This window comes from Rhineura floridana, chromosome 5, assembly GCF_030035675.1.
Source record: "Rhineura floridana isolate rRhiFlo1 chromosome 5, rRhiFlo1.hap2, whole genome shotgun sequence".
NCBI classification, from domain to species: Eukaryota; Metazoa; Chordata; class Lepidosauria; order Squamata; family Rhineuridae; genus Rhineura; species Rhineura floridana.
The window spans coordinates 102,917,671-102,935,494 of record NC_084484.1 but is presented as its reverse complement, the minus strand read 5'-3'; the positions used below and the strand labels follow the sequence as shown (position 1 = coordinate 102,935,494).

At 40.5% G+C, this 17,824-nt stretch overlaps 1 protein-coding gene across 5 annotated transcripts in view; it reads left to right on the top strand.

Moving 5' to 3' along the window:
* Positions 1-17,824, top strand: part of EVA1C (eva-1 homolog C) — a 66,613-nt gene that overhangs the window by 16,312 nt on the left and 32,477 nt on the right. For 3 of the 5 annotated variants that reach the window (XM_061627817.1, XM_061627816.1, XM_061627813.1), the window contains exons 2-3: positions 9,201-9,397; positions 14,389-14,512. In XM_061627817.1, coding sequence (XP_061483801.1) covers positions 9,201-9,397; positions 14,389-14,512 — 321 coding nt within the window. Of the gene's footprint in view, positions 1-4,252; positions 4,411-9,200; positions 9,398-14,388; positions 14,513-17,824 lie in introns of those variants that run through there. The other 2 variants (XM_061627814.1, XM_061627815.1) reach the window with 2 other exon arrangements.

Here is a 17,824-nt window from a genome sequence, read left to right as displayed (position 1 = left end):
CCCAAACAGACAGATGCTTCTGCAGCTTATTTGAAATTCTTCACCACAGTAGTTCCCATTCTGAGGTGGGAAACCACTGAACAACTGCTTCTCTCTTTGTTAGTAGAAGCTGCTGTGGCAAAAGGAATCAAGTACATTTCTGGTGAACATGCATTGCTTCTTGGATCATGACCACATGTGGATAATATGTTTCTGAACTACGAACTACAGCTTCTGTTGTCTGCATTGCTGCTCAGCCCAGGAAGAGATATTTGAGAAGTGAGCATTCTGCTGATTGGCAAAGAAAGCTACACTTTCAAAGTGAACATCTATCTCCGCATCACAAAGGGTTAAGACAATGCCAGCTGCTGGCAAAATGCCTGTATTTGAAAAGAAGACTATTGTATATGAGTGCTTTCCCTTGTGTGGCAATGCTGTCCCTCCTGTTGCCACTGTGAGAATGTGCATTGCCAACCCACACTGCAAGAATTTGAGTAATGTTTACAATTCACAGTGAAAACAGAAAAAAGAAGAAGATAAGAGTTAGCTTTGTGTGCTATTCTTGGCTGGCTAGCTAGCTAACAGAAGGGCAGAGGGAATGTGGAATATCAAAATCTAACCAATGCAAAAAAACAAAAAGGAGGAAAAAAGGAGCAAGTTAATCAAATAATACGGAAAAATGTGATATGGGGAGATATTGCTGAGTGGACTTGTTGGTGCTGCTTTTGTACTAAATGCCGGAGATGGGATCTCCAATTTGGTGCCCATGGGCATAACGGTGAGGTTGTGCCCACTATGGCTACCTGCCCCTCCCTATTTTTTATTTAAGAATGTTTTGGCTTTTGTTATTGTTTGGTTGGGGGAGGTTGTCTACCTTTTTGTCTGTTTTATTTGTTTTGAAGTGTGTGTGTTTTGTTGCTGGGAGTTCCTGAGCATCAGGTATTCTTCTGTGAAATGGGTATTTTGTGTTGCCAACAACAGTTTCCCAGATTTCCAAATGGGCCCAAAAAGGTTGGGAATCCCTGCTGTAGAGAATGCAGAATGTTCCTTTGGTACTGAAGGTTTCTGAGCAAATTTCATTTTTTTGGTACTTTTAATTTAGACCCTTTTTGTCAAGAGCTGTGCAGAATCTGTCATGCTCTGGGTAGAATTTGAGAACATGGATGTCAGCAGAGTTCTACTTCAAAAGATAAAGCATGGGGAACTATAAACTGTGGGGCTGAGATGGTATTCAGAAGGTCACTGTATCCTGTGAGAATACTTCCAATAACAAAAAGAATCATAGTTCTTGTAGGAATCACAGTCTTTTGTAGGTTCTCATATTGCAGGTGTAGCCAGTGTGTTGCCCTCTAGATGTTGTGCACTATAACTCTCATAGTCATTCACCATGCTGGCTGTGGCTAATCTATTTATTTTTATTATTCCGTTTATATGCTTTTCTCCAAGGAGCTCAAGGAGGCACACATGGTTCTCTCCCTCTCCATTTTAGCCTTGAGGTTGTTGAGGATGAGAGGCAGAAACTGGCCCAAAGTCACTTGATGGGAGATGGTAGTCCAAAACATTTGGAAGGCACCATCCTGTCTACCCCTACCATATTGGCTCTACATGTGATCATTTATTATGACTCTCTAAGTACTTTGGCACAGGAATTGACAACTTTTTTCTTGTTGAGGGCTGCATTGCCTCTGGGGTAATCTATTGGGGGCCGCATGCTGGCAGTAAGCAGGGCCGGAGCTAGTAGTGGGCAAGACTGAAACCACTGGTGGACAGGGCCAGAGCCAAAGTTAGCAGGGTACACCTTTTCTCTCACACTTCTGCCACCTCCCTGTGCATGTGTGTGTGTTTCTGCCCCCACTTCTCTTTCTCTCTCCCACCTCCTTTCCTCTGCTTGTCACCCCTATGGAAATAGATCAAGGTATTCACCTGAAGGTTGCAAATTGACCATTCCTGCCTTAGGGGAATAGCCATAGCACAGTGAAAGAACACCTGCTTTGAATGCAGAAGGTCCTAGTCTCAATCTCCTGTAGGTGTCAGGAGCCTGGACATGGACCAAGAGTGTTGGGCTAGATCCAGCAGCCCAAGCAGGACTGGAGGCACATGTCAGAACCTCCACCTTGCACTGCAGCCTAGGTCCTAACTCAGAGCTGTTCCAGTCCATTGGTCCAATGGCACCGGAGGAGAGGCCATTCCCCAGCCTCAGCCAGACCTGAGACACCCTGGGCCCTGCAGATCAGGAGCGCTTGGTCCCAAGATCTCTTGAGTCGGGACTTTTGGAGTTGATACCCATGGAGCTTAAATCTCCCAAGGAACTGGTCCTCTCCATACTAAGGGCCCCCATCCTTTTGCCAACCTGGCAGTGCATCTGAAGGGATTTGTGCAACAAGAAGAGGAGTATTAGGCTGCAAGGCCTTCCATTCCTCAAGAAAAGGGCAGAGCCTGGAATGTATGATCTGGTCCTGAAAGCATTCAGTTAACGATTCAGACTTCACTGGAGTAAGGTGCTCACTTGGAGCTTTCCTTGGTGCTGCAGCTGCCTTGCTGCCCTGTGGTGGTGGGGAAAGATGCCTGTCTTAAGGTTTTGAATTAAAAAATTAAATGCCTGGTGCAGTGGAAGGGGATTGTCCTCAGGAAAGCACTATGCATGGTGGGAAGGTTAAAATCTTCCCTCCAAGCAGCAATAGCAGAAAAACTTTCCCTCTCCAAGATGCAGTAATTAGCATAGCCAATACAGTTCTTGGAAGTAAGGATTAAACCTCTTTTGCCCACAAGCTGTGTTCCTGAGGACACCCCTCTCCCGTGCCTGGCATTAACATCTTAAAAACCCAAGGCATCGTTGCTAATTGTCTCATTAACATCATGTGCAGTTAGGCCCTGAAATCCTGCTGCTGGTCAGTGTAGACAATATTGAACTAGGTGGGCCAATGGTCTGATTCAATAGCCCTGTTCAGGCATTTAATTCAATGTATGACGGGGAAGGGAAAGGGTGCACATGCCAGCCCCCGGTGACCACACACACACACACAGAGTTTCCATTCCAGTGTTCAGTGCAAAGTGTTTGAACATGCTTACAAGTCTCCTTCCAGGCAAGAATGCTGATAGTGTAAAGTTCCAGGGCGGTTTCTGAGCTCACGTAAACACTTTGTGCTGGACACTGAAGTGGAACCAGTGTGGGGGGAAGTTGGAAATGGGGCTTGTCAGTGCACTCCTCCTCCTCCTCAGTTTAAGTCCCCATATGTTCAATCAAAAGCCTGAATAGAGTTAGTATAAGGCAGCCCTCTGTGTTCCTAGGAAACAAGCAGTAGTGTTGCTAATCAGCTGGTGGTATTTGAAATCCATGTATGGAGTTTTAAGTAGGGTATGAGATAGATTTGCCAACATTGTGCCTGGTAATGCAACTGTTAACATCACTCTACCAGTGGTAGATCACCTGCAAAAGTTTTATCACTGGCCTTTCTTACTGAGATAGCTATTTTTTGTTCTTGTAATGAATTTTTCAATGGCAGTTGGCACAATTCTTGGGGGGAAATGTGCGGGCTTCATGGATGAGACTTTTAGGAGTCTGGCTAAGAATCTGTGTGACACTTCAGTCTATTTTGATCTGAAATAGATTGGCCTGTCCTGAAAAATAGATAGTAAATAGACAGTGCTTATTACAAAGAAATGGATTGAGGGTACTTTAGTCAGTATAATTAAAACTTATGTAATTCTCTGTGCTCAGTGATGTTCATCTTCAAGCCCTCGGAATAAAAGGCTGTGCAATGCTTGCTTTCTATTTTAAAGTAAGCTGTTATTTACAGCATAGAACACAGTACTGAAATAGACCTTTGCAAAGGAGCAAAATTAATCTGTGAGGCTAAAGATTGCAAAAGATGTACTATTTATCACTTATAACTTTGTTTTCAGAACAAAGCCTTTAACTTGTCCCTTGCATTAGATCTGTTCCATGCTTCAGAAGACTAAAGTCACTTCAAAAGGTCCAGTAGAATCTTGATTAAAACCAAATGTTCCAGAAATCCTAAACATCTTTATTTAGCAGTAGCTCCTATTAATTTCACTGGGATTTACTTTTAAGTAAAAAAAACAATTAGCATCATAGCCCAAGAAACTGCAGTATTTGGCAATTTGCCTGCCATTTCCCCCCTCATCGTTACATAAGTGCACATGTTTACCATGCCAGTGAAGTTTGTAATTCCTTCATCTGTAGTGCTACTCCATCTGAGCATTGAGGGAAGGGGGTGGTTCCAGTCCTGGTAGTACTTTGGCCAAGCCCTCCCCTTCCACAGTGTGATGACCCTTCCCTTTCTCAGGTGCACTGCTGCTGAGTCATTCATTGCAAGCTGAAATAGTTGTTGCCCTTTAAGGAGCCCCTATACTCCTGCTCTCCACATGTGGAAGGAACATGATCAGGACCATCCCAAATGCAAGTTACAGGTTTGTCATAGTAGTAGCTGGTCTTAAGTATATCCCGTGCTTTTGGAAATACTTGGTTTTGTACAGAAAAAGCATTGCAGATACTGAGGCTCAGTGCTGGTTTCAGGGGATGTTTGAATAGGATGTTCTCAGTGGGGGCCCTCCCTGAGCCCCACTTCTTTCTCACAACTGCTCATTTACTTGCCCAATTGGTGCCACCTCCCAAAGAGAGAGAAGGAATGAACTCCCAGTCCTTGCTCTTCTTGCTGCTTGCTTGCTTGGGTTGGGTAGGTGAACAGGTGGCAGCAAAAGTGAGGAGATTCAGCAGGAGGTCCATGAGATTTCAGGGACTGGTAGTGGGCCCCCTACTGGGATGTAGGCCCAATAGTACCAATCCTTGATGCCATCCCTACTGAAACAGATTGTGGCATTATGACCTAGGTCTGCATTAATGATTGTAGAGCTGGGGGAAAGTTGCTGTGTGTAGTGTTTTGTTTTACTCCCTTGGCATGGAGATTTTCTTTTTGTTGTCTGGTCAAATGTGTAAGCCTTGGCTCTCTTTGGGCAGCTTCTCACTTGAGTTGGGTAACAACAACATAAGAGTACAAACTACACAAGCCTTCAGTCAATTGAGAATGGATCATGAACATTCTTAAACCACCACTACTCATGCCAGAATACATAGAAGCTGGGAGGACAGGGAAAATATCAGGCCCCCAAGTCCAGGTATTTATTTATTTATTAAATTTGTATCCCGCCCTTCCACCTAGAAGGAGCTGGGTGACAAACAAAAACACTGAAAACGCTCTAAAACATATTAAAACAAAACATCTTTAAAAAACAGCTGTAAAACCTCATTTAAAAAAAATCTTTTAAAACATCTTAAAAAGCAATTCCAACACAAATGCAGATTGGGATAAGACCTCTACTTAAAAAGCTTGTTGAAAGAGGAAGGTCTTTAATAGGTGCCAAAAAGATAGTGTCTGTCTAATATTTAAGGGGAGGGAATTCCAAAGGGTAGGTGCCACAACAATAAAGGTCTGCTTCCTATGTTGTGCAGGACGGACCTCCTGATAAGATGGTATCTGCAGGAAGCCCTCACCTGCAAAGTGCAGTGATCAACTGGGTATATAAAGGGTAAGACAATCTTTCAGGTTTCCTGGTCCCTAGCTGCATAGGGCTTTGTACACCAAAACCAGAACCTTGAATTATTTCATGAAGAAAAGTGACCACCTAAGTTGCTCTCTCTTGCTATGGGTACATGCATTTTTCTTCATAACTAAGTACCAAACAAAATGAAAAGTAGCCCTCTGATAGCATCCATGTTTTTGGTGCCTTACAATGCAAAACATTTGTTAAGTCTACTGAGTAACATTGTTTAATTTTTGTTCTGTTTTTGTTTGTGCATGGCATAGGAAAATAGCATGTGCAATTTATCATTGTAGAAGCTTTCTCCTTCATCTGTTGAACTCCGTGGGATTCTTGCTATTTGCAAACAAACAAGACTTTCACTGATCCTAGCATGGCCCTTCAAGAGTCAGGCTGCCCAAGGGAAATCTTCTGAATAAGCTGCCTGTACATCTGTTTTGATCTGGCCAATCTGTTTTAATCTGGCCAATGGGGAAAAGGGAGAACAGCCATTCATGCCCCCACTTGTCACAAGATCAATGTGAGAGCCGACAGAGGCTGGGCTTGCCAAAGAGCAGTTAAAAGAGCTACACTGGCATAATGGGTAATGTAAGGCAGCATGAAAAGGACAAAAAGGCTGAACCAATTAGGAGTGTCCTTACGATGCTGTCCCTTGTCAAATGATAAACCATGTGGAGGATGTGTATGTGGCTAATAAATAACACTTCAGCAGTATTCACAAAAAGCTTTATAACAGTCTCTGCAGATCTACAAGACAGGACCTGATTGGTCCACCCAGGATTTGAAGTTACAAAAAGTCTCCATCCCTTAGGTCAATGTAAATTTGAGGTTTCACCCTGTTGAGGCTTGCTGATCTTGTGTGCTTCTCCTGAAGAAGTGTAGCTATAGCCCAGCTAAAAACTGACTCCAGCATAGAATCCTCTGCTTCCTATTAATTGACATGAACAGCAATAGATTCTGTTGACTTCAGTTTAGGAGTTTAATTTAAGGATGTGGAAGCAGTTTTGTCTATGAGATATGAACCAGGTCTCTGATGTATTCTGTTTTCTCTGCCTTCTATATGAAATGGAGTCTGAAATCTGGCCTCCTGACAATGTCGTTGTGCCCTTCTTAAACAAGTTTCTAACCCTCGTTATTGTTGTGGAGAGCAAATGCTGCAGGGCTAGAGATTAAAGAGGCATTTGTTGTGTGTGGGTGTGTGTTTTAGCAGTCAGGCAGAAGGCAAGACATATGACCCTCCCTTAGAATATCTAATTCCTGATCTAGTGTTTCCACACATTCCCGTTATCCTTTCTTGCCTTCTGCACCTCATTCTTTGTGAAAATGTTTAATATAATATAATAACAAAATGCAGATATTGCAACTGAAATAAGTATGCTAATTCAACAGGCACGCCCATGTCTTTGAAGTACTTTCTTTTGTGTATGGCTGTGAGTGAGTTTTTAGCTCTGCCTACTATTCCCAGAAATTCAAACTGGTCATGAAATGTAGAAGAAACACTTAGCAGTGTGGGACCTCAAATACAGAATTCTATGAGCTATTAATGTCTCCACAGAATACAGTGCCTGAGTGAAGCAATCCACATACCAGTACATCACCAGTTTTCCTTGTCAGCCAAATCTCATGACTATTTTTATTCCCTTCCTTGTATACAAGTGTTGGACTCACTGTAATAACATCATTGATGTTTTAAATGTCACTTGGAGGGATAATATTTCTTGCCTATCAGGTCTATGCAGTTTAAAATGTACCTGCACACAAGAAGCAATGGGAGAGGGTTTATTATTATTTTTTTAAAGCCATTTTTAGAACTGAATAGTGTAATTGTTGGTGAAACTTGTTTAGGTACCAAAATAGGAATTTGCAGGATCAAAGTAGCAGTTAAGATGCTAGGGAACTCATTCAAAAGTCTGCATAGCTGATATTCTCCAGGGAATACTGCACTGCTTTGTCCATGGGAACTTTTTGTTCCAAGCAATTTGAAACCTAAACTGTCACAGATTTAGGACCAAATTCTTCAAGGCCCTGAGGGGATGCTGCTTACAGATACTCCTCTAAGTATGCTGCCTTTAAACCATGCTGGCAGCACACAGGTGTCTTAGAGTGTGCTGAACACATGAAGCCTGTACCCAGAGCTATGTCTAAGTGAATCTTTAATAGATTCTGATGCCAAATCCAATGAGGGGTGGATGGGAAAGAAAAGGAAATAGTTGGGGACGCAGGTCTCTGGCTCCTTTTCGGAAGTGTGCTCCTGGGATAGTTGAAGCTGCACCTGCTAAGCCTTTCTTGTCGAGATTATATTAACATTAACAGCACAGGATCAGTTGCTTGTGTGCATCTAGTGTAAGGTTGGGAGACTTCAGGCCCAGGGGCCAAATGCAGCCCCTCAGAACATTCTATCTGGCCCTCAGAGCTCACCCTAGGGCAGACACTCTCACCAGTCACACCCCTCTCCAGGCTACTTTGCACCCTCACCTTGAGTGTTTTTGCCTGACTGGCATTTTCCCTTTAATTCTTATAATGCCTCTTGCTTCCCTGGATGGAGGATAAAGAAACTGTGTATAACAACTAAAGGCAAAAGTCACGTGTGTTGCTCCACCCACTCTTACTTCTGGCCCTGCCCACAACTGTCATGTGTCCCCCTCCCCGAATGTTGCCCAGAATGTGGCACTCAGGCTGGAAAAGACTCCACTTTCCTGATCTGGTGTGTGTAGTTCTATGAACCAGGGCACAGTGTGGAAGCCAGACCCTCTAATTTTATTCGTCATCATGTTTTTTGCTAAGCATGAATAGACAGAAATACCAGATAAGCAGAAATCAGTGAAGTTTTTTACATTCCACTTGACCCTTACTCCATTGAAAATTACAGAGGGAGGGATATGATTGATTAACTGAAATTAAAATTAATATTCAAATAAGCATTGCCATGTTTAGCGTTTTCTATTCACAGGCCAGAAGACCATCCAACCCTCTACATTAAGATAGAAACACTCAGTAGTCTACTGAAGATTACATAATGCAAACCACAGTGCTTTGCTGTCATGAATCCTAAGCACTGTCTCACCACCGGACCATCAGCCTTGGCCCTGCCTGGTGCCTTATTAAGCTATTACTAATAGGGGTCATCCAGGGATAGTAATCAATATAGGAGAGAAAAACAAAAAATAGAATGTAACTTGATTGAAAGCTGTCCTTTCATAACTTTCCCAGGAAATCTGTAAGAGAGCAGAGAACTTTAGAAAATCCAACTTTTCTCTAAGGCATCTTATCATCAGTTCCATTACCTGGAAAATATGGTGGCTTGTAAGGCAATAGGTGCTTCCAGACCGGGCCTCGATACTGAAAACTAGTCATTCAGATAGCGCAAACGGTTTTTTTTTTCACCTTAGCAGATTTTCTATGGTAAGGGTAAATCTGGATTAAATGGGAGAAAAATATGGGCTGGCATTTTGATGCCAACAATGTCGTGTGGACACTGTGAAAAAACTTGCATGCATGGACAACATCAGTCCCACAATAAAGAGCTGTATGGAAGCAGTCTCAGTTTTGCGGTATGGGTAAAGCCTTTTATAATCAAGTCAAATAGTTCCTGCAGTTTTCATTTCAGCATTAAGGGGAAAGCTGTTTCCTCATTAAATGTAACACAGGAAAATGTTTTCTAGGTTACCTAACCAAACTTCTGCAGAATCACACTGCATATGCCTGCGATGGTGATCGTTTGAGTCTGCAGTGTCCTCGACATTCAACCATAAGTGTCCAAACTGCACATTACGGCCAAGCTTACCAATTGTGTAGTGAACAACAGTCAGAAGCCATGATGAAAGAGCCTCTAAACTGTGTGGCATCTACTACTTTGCAGGTATTACATATTGTACATATTACATATGGCGGGGGGAGAAACCTTCTAAATTATTCTAGGTAATTATTCAGTTCTGTAAATTATATTAAAATTCAGTGTAAATGCAAAATTAATTAATGTTAAGAGTGTTAATCTGTGGAAGGATTGTTCAAATTTGCAGATGAGTTTACGTTATATTTCTTCTGAAAGACTAATCAGGGTGTAGACCCAGACCATTATCAGAAGGACTCCTCAAACTAAATCTCTCCACTCCATTATCCCTGAAGAATATGCAATGCTAATTGATCTTGACATTAAGAATGTGCTTGGTAACTTTTGAAACTCATATTTTATTGTTGCTTTACCACTTTTGCAAAGCAACAATACAAAGTACGTGATTTTTTCATGAATATCAGGCTGCTTAAATGAAACTGGTTGCAGTTTATTTGCAACTGGATATAGTGTCACAAATCTTCCAGAACTGTGTTGAGTGGTGACTTAGCCATGCATGATATGGATCTGTGGTCCAAGCATCACAGGACCTATGAATCACAGGCAAATTGTAATCCAATTTGTGATGGGGTGGGGATGGGGAGAGGCACTCAGTGAACTGTGGTTATGTGAGCTGTCTGATTTCCACTCTTGCCAGTCAGAATGGGGCAAAGGAGCCCTGACAATGAGAATGCCCATTAAGATTCACACACAATGGTCCAACATTAATTAGTCTGTGCCAAACTGATAGAATTATTTTGGCACTGAGTGGACTTTCCTGAGAGATTTAAATCTAAGTTGCCAACAGAGCAGTTCTGGCTGTAGTTTCCAGGAAAATTTGCAGCCTAATTTTGTTTAGGATTATTGAACATTACCACTGTAACACTGACCAGCCATTGTATCAAATGTCCCAGTGATTAATGGCATCTTTGAGACCTGTGACTCATCTCTGACCCCTTGCCACATATATATTGCCACATTTACTGTTCTGATATTCTTCCTATAGATGCATAAGTTATATAGACATGGAGGCAACCATTAGTCCGGAATCATATTAATCCTCCACCTCAGAAATATGACAATTCTGTTCTTCATGTTAGACATGCCAGTAGTATTTAAATTTCCCTCACCTGGGAGCATCGCTAACACTCTCCTGTCCTGTTATGACAAATTAGTCATTATTTCCTAAGCTTAGAGGAATTTTACCCCTTTTTTAAAAAAAAAAACTAATACAAAGAGTATGAAAACAGCATTCTTTACACAGAAATAATGTCAGATGAAGCAGTGGAGTTCCTGACCTCAAGGAAATCCTACACAGTAGGATCCTTAATCCTGTTGTTAGACATACACCTTGTAAATCTTTATTGTTACGGTCAATGACCAGCATAAAATAGGGTCATAAAACTCTCATAAGAGGAGATTATCCTAATATACAGGAGAATAAATGCAATAAAATGGGGTAAGAAAATACAAGATAAAATTAAACATGATATTATAAGATAGGATTCTTCAGACATAAGATTATAAAGTTCCAGGAAGGGGGGGGGAAGAGTTACAAGGTGACTAGGGTCAGTTCCTAGTGAGTTTTACTCACTGCAGTGCAAAATTTGGCAACATTCAAATTAATAAATGTGGTTTGGTCAGAAAGGAGTAAAGAAACACAGAATGCCTCTGATTGTCCTGGGGATTTCAGTAGGAGAGGTTCAGAGTTCAAAGTAAATATGATAGAATGAACAGTACAGGAGAACATGAGTCACCATTTCCACCTCTCCAGAGTCACAAGAGCACTTACGGTCATGGTAAGGATCCAAATCCTGTTGTTTGATATATAATGTACAGCAGGGCAAATCCTGTACATGCCTACTTTGAAGTTAAGGCCCACTGTGTTCAGAGAGGTGCTTATTTCCAGGTACACGTGTTCAAAATTGTAGCCTAAGACTGCAATCCTATACAGACTTACATGGCATGTCTACTTCTGCTTGCTCTGTACATTTAAAGTTAATAAACCTGAGCTGGCAAGGTAAAGTCATTTCCTGAGAAGCTATTAAGGATGACCCTTACATATTGTTATTTGACATGGTATTATTTTTCTTTTTAATGAGACTGAGTATTCAGCTATGTTTGTTAGAAAGATGGTATGTTTGTATGGTCCAGAGTCCTATGGTTGCCTAATTTACAACTACAAGAAGAAAGACAAACAGGCAGACATACAGTAGGCACTAACAGTGCAATCATATACAAGTTTACTTGCTAAGGTCCATTGTGTTAAATGGGCTTGCTCCTAGGTTAAGGATGGAATAAATGAACTTGGTTAGTTTATTTTGAGAACTTCAACTCAGAGAAGGAAGATGAGATTAAAAAAGCCATTTCCCACTGACTTAGATATCCATTGGTATCACACAGTCACATGTTGGCTTTCCAAATCACACAAACTTTGGCTTCTTAGGTAATCATGTGTGTGAGTTATGTGTTATTTATTCACATGAGGCAAGTTTACATCAATGCCCCAGATCCAGTGACTCCAAGGCTGTATTGAGTCAGCAGTTTATTTCATTTGTTTCAGTGTTTCCTTACCAGATAATTTCCACATTTTATTTGATCTTTCACACGGCGTAAAAGCCACTTCTGGAAATCTATCAGAAGTTTAGAACACATTTCTGTCTTAATTGCTTCCAGAAAAAAATCAATTTGCGATGCCATTAACATAGTAAATGATGAAATTTGAGGTGGTATACTGGCATACAGTTCTTTTCAACCTTTTTCATGGGAAAATTGTGTATCAGCTATAAGCGGTGCTCTGATGATAGGATGTATTTCCCATCAAAATATTGTTGATAAACATGTTCGATTTCTAGTATATGACCTTGCATTATAAAAGTAATTATCATGTACAAGTCATGGTTACAAATCAAATACAGGGCATCTATGAAATACAATCATAATTATAGTTACAATAGCATCAGTTAATATCAAAGGCTAGATCATAATCACACCAGATATGAATTCTGAGTATTCATACATTATAAAATGAAGATCATTTCCAAACATTCCTATAAAGTGGTGATTTTCTGAGCAGTTGGCAAATACTGTCAGGTAAATTTCAGATATTATTAGTAAGTACTGTCATCTTGTCAAGCTGAAACTGAAACAGGAGTGTGGAGGAGATTTTCCAAGTTAGGATTGCCACCATTTTTGTAGACAGTTCTATGTCTTTAGCAGATGCATAACCAATACACAAAAGTTTTACTGCTTTTACCAGGACCTGGCTGTAGAAACATTTTTTTGAAATTCATTGTCATCAGTAAAACAGGGATAGGGAACCTGTGACCATCCAGATGTTGTTGAACTCCCACAGGTTCTTGTTCTATCCCTGCAGTAAAGAGTTTAAATGTTATATTTCAACAGTTTAGTGTAATATCCGAATATTTGTTATGAACAACAGTGTTGGTTGGAGTAGTGGTTTCATAAACATGGGTTGTATGTACTATAGTGCAGCTAACAGCTGAAAAACGACCTTTGGGTCATGTGAAAGTACAGCTGTCCTCATAAGAATGCAAGAATCACCTCTCTCCTTTGTGTCCTTAAGTAGCATGACACTTGGACTGAATCTAGCCTACTGAATCTATGGGGATTTAGCTTAGATTCCAAAGGGGAAAAATGTTTGAAGCCATCACATACCCCAATTGACACCTGCACATATAGTATTTTATAGATATGCTCACACATAGCACTCAGATGTAAGATACATGTCTGGCTTTGTATTCTAAAATGCCCACCAAGTCTCTCAAATCTACAGTAAACCAAGCTGTTGGAAGCAAAATTACATGATGTCATCCCACCCATTGTCTCTGGAATGGAGCAATAACTGACAATCTCCAGTTTTGAATTTATTAGTGGTCAGGTCTTGTTGCACAGTGAATTCAATACTAACAATGCAATCTTATACAGAAGTATATTGTATTAAACTCAGTGGGGTAACAGAGTAGAATTGCAGCCTTAAGTTTACATCTCTCATATAATGCAGTGTAAAATATGAAGATATTTTCATATACAATGATTCTGGCTGCATTATTGGCTGCTTCTGGTATTGGAGATCTTACTCCCCCCCCTTTTGAATGCTGGTTAAAATGGTTAAAAGACTTTTTGTTGTGTACTTGGGTTCTAAATATAGGCTTTAAAAAAAAAGATATTGGCACTTTTCTCAATCTATTTTCAACAACGCTACTTCTTTGGACATCAGTTCTCTCTTTCTATAAAAACTTTTAATGCTTTGTAGGCAGACTGTAATATCCTGACATCTTTTCTAATCTGGAACTACTGCTTCCAGGAATTTGACAACAGTGGCTAAAAAAAGATGTCTCAGTGCTAATAGTAGCAGCAAGTCCATGGTGCATAAATATCTGACACCTAATTGCCCCCACATGTTGGTTCATTCATTTATGTCAATTACCAAAAAATACTCATTTATGTCAAGTTAACAGAAATTTCAGTTATTAACACCTTTCAAAGCATCAGATAGATTGCCATTTTTCCATTTGCTGGTACTTTGGGCAGGATGAAAATTGGTAACAATAACAACAGTCACTATTACAATTTATTTGCTATATTCTATTTTCAAAAGTTACATGAATTCTTAATCTTAAAATTATTCCACAGATGACAAATTCTAGAATGTTAGCTTGTCATAACAATCTACTGTGTCCTGTTTTTGCAATATATCTGCCACCTTGCAATACGAAAATCAGCCTTTAATGAGGATTTGAACCTGGGTTTCTTGCATCCAAACCTGTGCTATAAAACTAATAATTTCTTGGGAACTCTCTTTAATTCTGTAATTTCACACAACACAAAGCTTGCCTTGGAAATCACTTTGTTAGCACTATAAAGCATAATTGCACTGATCTTTCTGGTAACCAATGGATAACAACTATTGTATGTAGATTTTTAAATGTCAAGAGTTTGATTTGTTGAACAGTTTCAATCTGTTTTTCAAGACTATACTTTTTTGCTCGTTGTTTTAGAAAGTTATGGATGAGTGCCAGGATCTGAGAGCCTGCCAGCTCCTTGTCAATAGTCGGGTTTTTGGACCTGATCTTTGTCCAGGAATCACTAAATACCTCCTAGTCTCCTTTAAATGCAAACCTAGTAAGTAATTTGTAGAACAGGCAAGTGTCATTTTTATACTTGTTTTGCTTTTTGTATTGATTGTACTGCCAGCAAAGAAATCTTTGCCTGGATCTATGCAGAACTGTGGAGTAGATTTACCCAGTCATTGTACTAAAGTCTATGGACTTTGCTAAGCATGTTATTAACTACTATTCATACAGGTCTATGTGTATCTGCGAATGGGTTATATCTGGCAATATGCACAGAGATTCTACAGAACCAACACTACCCTGCAGCTTTTTTTCAGGTGTGGTGTAGTATCATATGGGTATTATCACAAATGGCTGGAAATGACCCCTCTTCACTCATGCACACACATTATAAAAGGACATCATAAACCATCAAAGGAAGACAATAGCAAAAGGTGCAGATCACAGTGTACACGAATCTACCTTGAGATCCTAAAACATATTAAATTTTGTGGTAGATTGCTAGGGTCTTAAAAAAAATTATTACAAGATGGGAAAGAAATCATTAATGATATTTTTTATGTGAAAGAATGAGTGCTGATAAGTGTAGGTACCTTCCTAGAAAGATGGAAGCTTCATAGTGCAATCCTATGCATGACTACAGAAGTAAGCCCCACTGAGTAAATGGGTATAGGATAGAGACTCTTGCCTATGTATTTTATTTATTGATTTCTACCTTTTCATTTTTACCAATATAATCTAAGTGGCTCACAAATATAAAAAATAAAATATGCAATAAAATTTAAAATGCCCAAATAAAAGCAAGCAGCAGTAAAATAAGCTTAAAGACATTTTTTTCTTAAAACAGCAGAAATCAAATCCCTACTGGAATTTTTAAAAAAATGCTCCTGGGAGGAAGTATGATTGGTGTAACACTACCACTGAGAAGACTTCAATCCTGGTGCTCACCAATTAAATAGTGAGTGGAAATGAGTTAGGGAACAGAATCTGATCTTAGTACTCTGGTAGTTTCATATAGATGAGGTATGGGGATACTTTGGCCTGTCAGATGTTGCTGAACTACAGCATCTATCATCCCTCACCATTGGCTATGCTTGCTGGGGCTGATGTAGTACAGCGACACCTAGAGCACCAAAAGTTCCTAACACATGATATACATGAAGGTAGTCCTTAAGGTAAACTGTTCTTAGGTGGTTTAGGGCTTTAACAGTTAATACCAGCACTATGAATTGAGCTTGGAAACTATTAGGTAATGCATTTAGTATAAGATTTGCATGATGTGCTCCTACCAGCATCCTGGTAGCCACCTTTTATAGCACTTGCAGTATCTGGACTGCCTTTAAAGGCAGGTCCATGTAGAGAGCATTGCTATAATCCAGTCTGAACTCAACTACAAATTAGAAATCCAGATCCTAAAAGCCAGATCCACCTTTTTTTGTGAGCCAGCTGAAGCTGGTGAAAGGCACTCCTAGCTGCCCTTCATTGCCTGAGCTTCCGTGAAAGGGAGCTCTACCAATGGGGCACCACAGTGGAAAATGCCATGTTGCAAGTCACCACCCCATGGACCATACTCACTGATGGCTCCACCAACACGGGCTGTGTTGCAGATCTCAAAGCACAGGCTGGCAGGAATTGGGGTAGATGGTCCTGTAAGTACTTGGGCCTGAGTTGTTTAGGGCTTTATACACCAGTCCAAAAACATTGAATTGATGCAGCATGCAGTTTGCAAGGGTAGCCCCATGTAGAGTGCATTGCAGTAGTCCAATCACAAGGTTAATATAGCATGTGCTCTTGTGGCCAGGCTATCTCTGTCTAGGAATGACTGTAGCTATGCCAGTTTCCAATGGCTTGCCGTTGAAGCAACCTGAGCCTCCAGTGACAGTTTGGATTGAAGAGTGCCCTAATTCTATCTGCCTGTTTTCTTCAGGGGTTGTGCAGCCTCACCCAGAACAAGTCATATTCCTAATTCCTGGACAGAAGAACCACCTAACTATCCACAGCACCTACATCTTATTAGGATTCAGCCAAATACTGATCCACCACCTGCACATCCCTTCCTGATTCAGGTGAAAGGGAGAGATAAGAGCTACGTCTCATTGAGATACTGATGACATCATGGTCCAAATCTCTGGGTGACAGATTTATTTATTTAATTAATTTATATCCTGCCCTTCCTCCCAGAAGGAGCCCAGAGTGGTAAACAAAAACACTTAAAGCACTTTAAAACATCTTAAAAACAAAAGACTTTAAAACATGTTAAAACAAAACATCTTTAAAAACATCTTAAAACAAAACATCTTAAAAACAACTTTAAAAAGCAACTTTAAAAACGTCTTAAAAAGTAATTCCAGCACAGATGCAGACTGGGATAAGGCGTCTACTTAAAAGGCTTGTTGAAAGAAGAAGGTCTTCAATAGGTGCCAAAAAGATAACACAGGTGGAGCCTGTCTAGTATTTAAGAGGAGGGAATTTCAAAGGGCAGGTGCCACAACACTAAAGGTTCGTTTCCTATGTTGCATGGCGCAGACCTCCTGACAAGATATCTGCAGCTGCAGAGCGCAGCGATCAACTGGGTATAACAGAGATAAGACTACTTTTCAGGAATCCTGGTCCCAAGCTGTGTAGGGCTTTGTACACCAAAACTAGGACCTTTAACTTGACCTGGAAGCTAATGGGCAGCCAGTGCAATTCCTTCAGCTGTGGGGTAACATGTTGGCTGGCAGGCTAACCTCAAGGGCAGGCCCACATAGAACACATTTGTTGTTGTTATGTGCCTTCAAGTCGATTACTTATGGCGACCCTATGAATCAGTGACCTCCAAGAGCATCTGTCATGAACCACCCAGTTCAGATCTTGTAAGTTCAGGTCTATGGCTTCCTTTATGGAATCAATCCATCTCTTGTTTGGCCTTCCTCTTTTTCTACTCCCTTCTGTTTCTCCCAGCATTATTGTCTTTTCTAGTGAATCATGTCTTCTCACGATGTGTCCAAAGTATGATAACCTCAGTTTCATCATTTTAGCTTCTAGTGACAGTTCTGGTTTAATTTGTTCTAACACCCAATTATTTGTCTTTTTTGCAGTCCATGGTATGCGCAAAGCTCTCCTCCAACACCACATTTCAAATGAGTTGATTTTTCTCTTATCCACTTTTTTCACTGTCCAACTTTCACATCCATACATAGAGATCGGGAATACTATGATCTGAATGATCCTGACTTTAGTGTTCAGTGATACATCTTTGCATTTGAGGACTTTTTCTAGTTCTCTCATAGCTGCCCTCCCCAGTCCTAGCCTTCTTCTGATTTCTTGACTATTGTCTCCATTTTGGTTAATGACTGCGCTGAGGTATTGATAATCCTTG